Source organism: Manacus vitellinus, unplaced genomic scaffold (genome assembly GCF_001715985.3).
Source record: "Manacus vitellinus isolate BGI_N305 unplaced genomic scaffold, ASM171598v3 scaffold_9_pilon, whole genome shotgun sequence".
Taxonomy (NCBI): domain Eukaryota; kingdom Metazoa; phylum Chordata; class Aves; order Passeriformes; family Pipridae; genus Manacus; species Manacus vitellinus.
This window is the reverse complement of record NW_021940917.1, coordinates 7515531-7524033: the sequence shown is the minus strand read 5'-3', so window position 1 is coordinate 7524033 and position 8503 is coordinate 7515531. Positions and strand designations below refer to the sequence as shown.

Genomic DNA, 8503 nt, shown 5'->3' with positions numbered 1-8503 from the left:
AGTGATTCATGCAAAGCATTTCTAACTTAATAGGGGGTATCTGGAATATTCTTATAGTTCTGTATATATACTTCCACAATCTTGGCAAAGGCTTTTCTGGCATACCTTGAATTCGTGCTCAAAGTCTGCCTGGTAAAATGCTGCAGCCTGCCCCCTTGTTTGTAAATTATGATATGAAACCAGGTGCAGAAGAAAGACAAAAACTCCTGATTATCATACTAACCCTGCTGGTATTCTCTCAGAGCATATTTCTCATCAGTTATTTCTGGGGATCACCCCCTTTGAGGGTCCTATCAATAGCAGGTGTAGTCAAGGTTTCCTAAGCACAGGATATAGGCCTTGTCATCAAATAATCTTAGACTTAATCTGAGTAGGCACAGTCTTGATGGGTGTTTTGACTAAAAGGAATCTTGCGGTTCAGTAGATGTCCCCAGGAAGAAAAATAGAAGGTCTGAAAAAACCCTCTATATAAGTATCAGTGAAATGCCTGTATTTTGGACAGCAATAGTGACAGGGATCATGACATTGCATGAAGCTCAGGGAATAAACTCTCTTAAATGCTGTGGAGTTCATGTATATTGTACATTGTTTTATTGCATGGATTTGACTGATTTTTTGTTAAAATACAGGAGGGCTACTGACAAACAGGGAGTAGCAACTTAAGGGACAATTAAGTGAAATTTACTGGCATATATTTTGTTATGGCTGTTCAGTGACCAATAGGATATCAAGAGGCGCTACAACCATAAAGTGGTATTACACTGATTTTAAAACCCAAGAAAGCAAAAAAAACCCCATCCCTTTTGTATAGTCTCATTATACGCAACCATGTTTAGTAGAAAGCTCCACCGGGTTCAAACTATAAACACAGAAGTGTCAAATGAGATTAGTCAATTTCCCCTCCTGAGCAAATTTGCCTGTCAGACTCAGATAGTCTCACCACGCAAACTGAGAGCAGGTGCCGGTAAAATGCTTTCAAACGACATTATTCCTCTGCTGTTTATAGAGGCATACAGAGGCACTGAGCGCAAAAGGGAACTGTTTGCTCAGTTTAATGTTTGCTCAGTTTTCTGTTTAAACAGCCAGCTTTTCCATGATCATTACTGCATATCACACCTGCGCTGTAAATGCAAAATCTCTTCTGTACTTGGGAATGACACCTCACTAGCAGTTGCAGCTGAACCAGCTGAGCAATAGCCTGCCAAGGCCTGGATAACACCAACACGGAGATTTATTTAGCATTTGTCAGCTGACTATCAGGTGGAAACACAGAAATGAAAGTGCAGGCGTAGCAGGAAGCAGAAAGCATTACTACACACCTGCTTGAAGGTTCATGTGAAAGTAGTTAATAGTATTAAATAAGCCCACACAAAACCACACACAAAACTGTTTGTCTTTCCTGCAAATGCTAATGGGAGTTACTGCCTTTTCATGTTCTGCTGAGAGGGGGGCTTTATAATACTTCTTTCTTAGAGTGCTAGCTGCATCCTTCACACCAACAGTATCCTAAACTTGATACATGTCTGGCGCATGATTTGGCAGAAAACTAATTCAACAACCCCCTCAACCCAACCAGCCTCTCCAAATGCACATTACTTTTTTTGTCTCCTTTTTGCTACCTGTGAAAAATGCACAAGAAAGTGGCAACCATGAATCTGGAAGAGGGGAGAAATGGAAAGGAGGACTCTTTCCATTGACAGCAGCCTGAAGGTAAGAGGAATTCCAAAAGATTAAAAAGTCATACCTATAATATACTTCCATGTTCTCTTCTGTCATCCCTTCCCCTCTACCCAGCAACTATCAGCAATTTGGTATACGTTCATACCAGTGAAGTGGAGAAAATCACTTTAAATTACTCTCAGTAGGTCAGGAGTTCCTTTCAAAGTCCACTTTGAAAGGTGTTGTCTATGGCTCTTGCTGACAAGCACCAAAGTGTCTTTGGAGTTTCCTCAAAATTGTTTTTTAAGAAAGAAAATCAAGCAGTGTTTACTTTGCCTCTTCTCCCTTACAGGATGCATTCTTATGAACTGAAGAAGGTTGGGCTAAGACTGTTTAGAAAAAAATACTGGGTCACCAACCACAACTAGAGAAAACATTAGTGATGTGCCCCTCTTGCCTTTCATCTGCAATTTCAAGGTATCTTCCCAGAACCTGGTACTCTTATTAGGTCCTTCAAGGCTGGTGGAACTTAGCTGTTTTTCTAGCCTCTATGCTGTGAAGGACAACAAACAGATAAAATTGGAAAAACAAACATGGAAGAATTTTTAAAGTTGGCTTTTTAAAGCAGATTTCTATGCAGCCTATGCGGCAAATTATGAATGCTCATTATTAGGAGTGTGTGCTAAGTATTTTGTGTGGATTTCTGACTTCCCTGAAGTCACACATCTTTCCTATTTCTGCAAACTTGCACTTTTGCCAAAAAGTAAAAGCCCTCCTCGTAGCCTTTGTATGCACTACCACAGATGGTAGGAGAAGTCCCCCTACTCTTTAACAGACTCCCAGCCTCACAGGAAGCAGATTTTCCTTGCTTACCATTGTTGGTACTTTCCTCTCAAACACGACTGGGGCAAAACCCCTCCTCTCTATGTGTAAGATTGAATCACAGGATTTAAATCACTCCACTTGCTTGCAAACTTTGTCCGTGCAGGGTCTTGCACACGCTCTGTTTGAAGTACCTCAGCACTTCTCACTGCCCAACTGCACACCGACACCTGAAAAGGGTGACATTCCCAAGGACATCCTTCTCCTCCCTCCAGCAAAAGGAGGGCGAGGGTAGCAACAGAAGTGGCCACACTGAATTGCATCAGTGAGCTCACATGACCTCCAAGTCACAAGACAATTCTTTCTCTGGAGCTTAGTTTGTTTTCCTCTGTTTGAAGGACACCATTACACCTTTGTCCAGACTCACCTCCCCTGGCACGCTGCAGTAACAGGCTAAAGGGCACACTTCCACCTCTGATTACTCATTCCCTCCAGTAATTATTTTGTTCACTTATGGCTAATGATAAGGAGTTAGCCTGCCTGATATGCATAGGCACATGCCAAATATTATATCCCTCCTTGTTCTCCTATAGCAAAGCACAGTTTCCAACATAATGGAGTAACTGGCTAACTCAGTTCAGCTGCTGGATATAATCAAGTTTTCTTATAGTTCCTTTGATAAAGGTGACTTGTGGCATCAATTTTTCAACCATAAACAGAGCTACAGACTTCTGTTACTGATACAGAATTCAAGGGAGAGAAGTAGAGAAGGTAGAGAGTGAGGTCAGAGTACAAAACATTACATAAGCTATGTAACTGTAGAAAAGAGCAGGGATAAAGAAAAAAAAGAAGGAAAAAAATAAACCTACTTATTTCAACACTTTTCTTGTGAAACTGATTTTTCCAATAAAGCCACGATAGTTGAGGAAGCAAAGGCTTCAATAGGGAGAACAGTCAAATATCATAGATTTCTTACATACTGTGCTCTGGTGGAATCTTGTGCCAGGCAGCCATGTTAGAGCACACAGGGCTCTCTAAGCTGCCCAAGCATGCCAATACTCATCCCATATCCTTCAAGGAGGAAGCCTGAGGACCTTGAGAAAGTTATTAAAATTTCCTTAAAACTCTGGGGGCCAAATTTGCTTGTAGTGTTCTTATTGCAGTCTGGGAAGATCTCATGTACAATTGAGCAAGGACAGTAGCAGAATACAGTTCCTAACCCTTTCTGTTGTGTACTGGGTTTTGCACAAACTTTGTACTGTAAGGTATAAGCCTCATAATTATGACCTTTGACTAAAACTGATGGATGGAATTGGGTTCTTTCAAATTACAGTCAAGTCGCTTGCTTTAAAAAAGTTTATTTAAACATAGTAGGTACATTTCACAGAAATGGTTATAAAATGCATAGCATATTACAAACAATACTGTTACTTTATAGATAGTAGTTGTTATTATCCTAAATATTGCTTTTAAAAACTAATGAGCCTGCTTGGTGAATCAGAAAGCTAAAAATCCCCATCTTAGGCACTCTGAAAAAAATAGTATGTGATAAAACAAAGCAGGTGTCCACTTTATCATTCATTCTACTGATTGTTTATATTGCTGCACCATTAATTTGCCAGTCCCTATTATGTGGAAATATCCAGTCCCTGGAGTCACATACCAAGGCTAGATTTCCACTAACTGGAGTATAAATTGCACTTGCTCAGCCAACCAAAACCCCATTCAACTCCAAGGAAAGCTGACTGAGGGTCTTCACACCAACTAACGTAAAGGACAGAGATGACAAAGAGTGGACAAAAAAAACCAAGTGGCTTTTCTAAATTGTGCAGATGTGTCACACCCATTCTGCCATTCATAAACAACTAGATTGTAAGTTGGCAAATCCATACAGATTTCAAGCTTTACTCCAATAGAAACTGAATGCCCAGCAGAAACAGACCTTACCCTCAGTGGTGATACAATGTCACAGAAGGTGAAATTGAGCTTTTCTACAGCACCTGAGAACTGAGCACGCCTCAAACATTCAGGACTTTGCACACCCAAATGCAGAGGCATCTATTTTCTGATCTTTGGGATGTCAGGGTGCAAAGAAGTAAGTAAAAATGAAGAGCACAGCACCGTTCCATAACCAAAGCTAAACCAGATACCTGCTCATTCACACAGCACTTCAGCACATGAGTCATGACTGAAATTCTTCACATTTACATTTGTATGACAACAGGCATAAAGCAAATGTTGAGGTAAAAGGATATGGACCAGGTTTGCACTGGTGTAAGCAAGTCTAGAATCAAGCAAGCTATAAAGTCCACTAATTCACACACAAAAGAGAAAGAAAAATCCCCATATTTTTAAAACACATAGATACATGTAGATCAAACCATGTATGTTTTCAAAACATATAGATATACGTTCAAGAATAAACTGACTTTTTGCATTATGACATGAGCTTTACAGTAGTTTAAGCTTGGCTTGGACTGAAAATAAAGAAGCTTGAACTCTGGCCAGCAGAGCTCCTTTGGAACTGTTTGTCACGATGGAAGAATGAGGTTTGAAGCAGTCCAAGAACAACAATGTTTCATTCACCATCTTCAAGAAGTTTCTGTAAGTTGTTCTGTATCTTAGAAAAAGAGAAGGAAACGGGGGGACACAAGAAGTGTTATATTGTATTTGAAATAAAAAATAAAATCAAGACATGCTTTTCAATATACTCTCTGTGAATGTTAATTCTGTCACACCTACTCATACCAGTGGTATTCCTGTTAAATGTTTCCTGCACTAGCATCAAAGGAAACACCTAGATACGACTGACCACCACAATACCTAGCTTTTATATTATGAGTATCTCCTGCAATTTTCTCCTACAGATTCTCTCCTTCATTAGGTATGAGAAAATAAGATAGAAATAAAATTCCAGCTTGAAGCAATGGGACAAGAAAACCAATTATTTTGAGCTTGATCCAAATCTGATAAAGGCCTCTTCCAAGTCACAGCTCTATGGTTTAAGTGGATAATTCAAACAGTTTTGTAACAGCTTCCTCTATGATGTGTGCACAGCAAAATAAGGTCTTCTAACCATTAGGAGATGTGTCCCATTTGCCAGGCTTAGTCCACTGATTGTAGGTCATCCTCTCAGCTACACTGAAGGCAATGCTAGCCAGTGGCATCCTCGAGGATAATTTGTACAGACCTATTTTTACACAGCCTATTTTTCCACTTTTCCTCTCCTTGTCCTTAAAAGCAGAGAGGGGGGAATATAGTAGGTCACATCCCCTGGCACACAAGTAGTCGATATGTCAGTATCTTAGTAACTCACAGTCACTGGTTACAGAAGGTTTAGTCCCAGCTACTTTCAGGCTTTTATCTGAGAAGCCTTTTTACTTCCTGTTCAAGGATACCACTTTTTAATCCTACTTCATGATTTCTATCCCAGATGCATACCGTTTTCAAGAGTGGTATTCTGGGGAAAGGGAAACAGTAAGAAGTACCTAATTTTTTAAGAGTTACAACACAAACATTAATTTCCTTTTAACAAGATCAGTTAGCATAAGGGAATGAGTAATATTAAGACACATTTCCCCCCCCCCATTTAACACTTTATCCTCTGACACACATGGTGCATTTCAACAACCCGTTAAATAAAATTAAATGCCAAATTAGCAGAATTTTGGTAAGCCATGGTAGTTCTTGGCTCCAGGCATAAAGGAGAGCTTGTAAAAATCACAAGGTCACACTGAAAAAGTCATTGCAACATACTCTTGCACTGAACATCTTTTAACTGCAAAGTAGTTTTTAGTTTTCAATCTAGATAATCTCTGTGCTCCAGTTTACAGTGCTGCGCTCACAGAAGAAGCAAGTGGAGAGACGACAAGCTACACTGCAACTTTTTACACCACCTCTGCTGCTGCACCACTATTCACTAAAGCATATGAAACTGTTAAGCAACTGTAGTAACTTTGCTCAGAGAACGAAAAGCTATTAGATTTCTACCAGTTTTTCAGTACAAAGAGTAGGGTCAAACATTCTGTTTTAACCACTGCTCATCTAGATTAGAGAGAACCAGCATGTGGCATTATGCAGCTACGGGCAATACTGATTTATCTTGTATGCAGAACACTTCACTGTCTTGAACAGCTGTCAAGTAAGTTTTTAAGGGTCCAATCCTGTAGACACCAAATGAAAAAACCACACAACTTAAGGGGGGGTCACTTCTCTGGGAACAGCTGAATGATCCAGCCATCCAGCTGCCTATTACTGTGTCTCCAAGCAGAGACTATATAAGGGAATGGGAAAGTGCCTAGCCCTGCTGCAAAGGGCTGGCTGGCTGGCTTCCCACTGAAATAAGGCCTCCCATGAACCATCTTGCCAGCCTGTCCCAGACAGCTAGAAAGCAGTAACCTCTTAAATGACCTAATTTGGCTAAAGATTCTATCTGGTAACCATCTGGAAAGCATTTTCCCCTTGTACTCACACTGTTATTATTCAGAGCACAGAGAGGGGTAATGATAGCATTACTCTAGATTTCCACTGACAAGGGGTTGAAGATGTGGGGAAGAAACTCCTTTTTGGCAGTATTTCTAAAATCTGTGCCACAGAGGTGTTATTATATAATCTTAGCTTTATGCTATTTGAGAAACTTGGTTTGGGGAAAAAAGGTGTTGAAAGACCTTGGCACAGACTCAGTTTTAGAAACAGAGGCAAAAATATCCCATGTGACTTAAGCACATAGGAATTCAAGTAACTTTTGGTTTTGTTCCACCAGTACTTTTGTCATTCTTGGCCTTCGTATGTGTTCCCAACACGCAACATTTCATATACCTGTACTGGATGCATTTATCAGCGTTTGGGGGCAGGGTGGGACGAGCTCTGCAGGGGCAGCAGCTGTGGGAAAGAATCAGGGGCTGCTCCGTGCTAGACACAGACATTTCAGCAGCCTCTGATGGACCCACCGCATCAACCCAGCCATGATGGTGGTGGAGCATCTGGCAAAGTATTTTAGAAAGGTGAAAAAATGCCACACAGAGACAGAAGGAGAGTAAGAGGATGGGAAACAGCAAAAGAAACCCCAAACTCTGAGAAGGAGGTGGGGGAGGAGGTGCTTCATGGCAGAGATGTCCACACCGCAGCCCATGGAGAATCCATGCCAAAGCATGCATTTCCTGAGAACTGGGGCTCTTGGAGGAGCTCGCACTGCAGCAGGGGGAAAATAGGTGAAGAAAAGAGAAGAAGAGGGAAAATAGTTATGCACTGAATGTAATCCCCCCACTAGCCCCATGCGGGTTAGGAGTCAGCAGCAAAGGAGTCAAGTTAAGCGTGGCGCAAGGGAGAGGATGGGTGTTCTATGTTGTCCTTGCTTATCAATACTCAAATCTATTTTAACTTAGTACTATTTTAAATTGATTTCCCCGGAGTCGAGTATGTTTTGACTGCAATGGTAAGTTGTAAGCAGTCTCTCTGCCCTTATTTTGACCCATGAGCTTTCTCCTCCTATTTTCTCCCCCTGCCCCACTAAGAAAGGGGAGTAAGAGAGTGGCTGGGTGGGCATCTGACTGCTGGCCAAAGTTAGCACACCACAACACCTGAAGTGGAAATAAGGTGTGCACACCCTCTTGTTATGTATAGTTTTCAATTTAAGTCACCAAATTCATTTAGTTTTGCAGTTATATGAAAGTCAGCATTGTTTTTCTTAATCAAAAAAGCAAAACTCAAAAAAAAGCCCCAAACAGGAAAATTCATCAAACAGCCACAAAAGTTAAAAATCCTTAGCCCTGATATATTAAAAGAAGAACTGAGATCACCACATGTAATAATCACTCCTGAAGTGTCCACTTCAGGGACAGTATTCCTAGTTATAAGCATCAGGTCAAGGTAAAATTTCTACACATACCAATATTATACTTGGGTTAATTTGTAGTTCAAAAACCAGTCCTTTGTCTAAGAAAATGTGTCAGTTTTTGGTATCAAGTCTGGAGGTAACTTGACACTTTTCAAAATAACAGATCACAGAAACATAGCAAGAACC

General features: G+C 40.6%; 1 protein-coding gene across 1 annotated transcript in view; it reads right to left on the bottom strand.

Moving 5' to 3' along the window:
• Positions 1 to 3827: 3827 nt before the first annotated feature.
• Positions 3828 to 8503, bottom strand: part of GRAMD2B (GRAM domain containing 2B) — a 43010-nt gene continuing 38334 nt past the window's right edge. Inside the window, exon 14 of the mRNA XM_018086125.1 lies at positions 3828 to 5101. Coding sequence (XP_017941614.1) covers positions 5060 to 5101 — 42 coding nt within the window. The 3' untranslated portion in view covers positions 3828 to 5059. The remainder of the gene's footprint in view (positions 5102 to 8503) is intronic.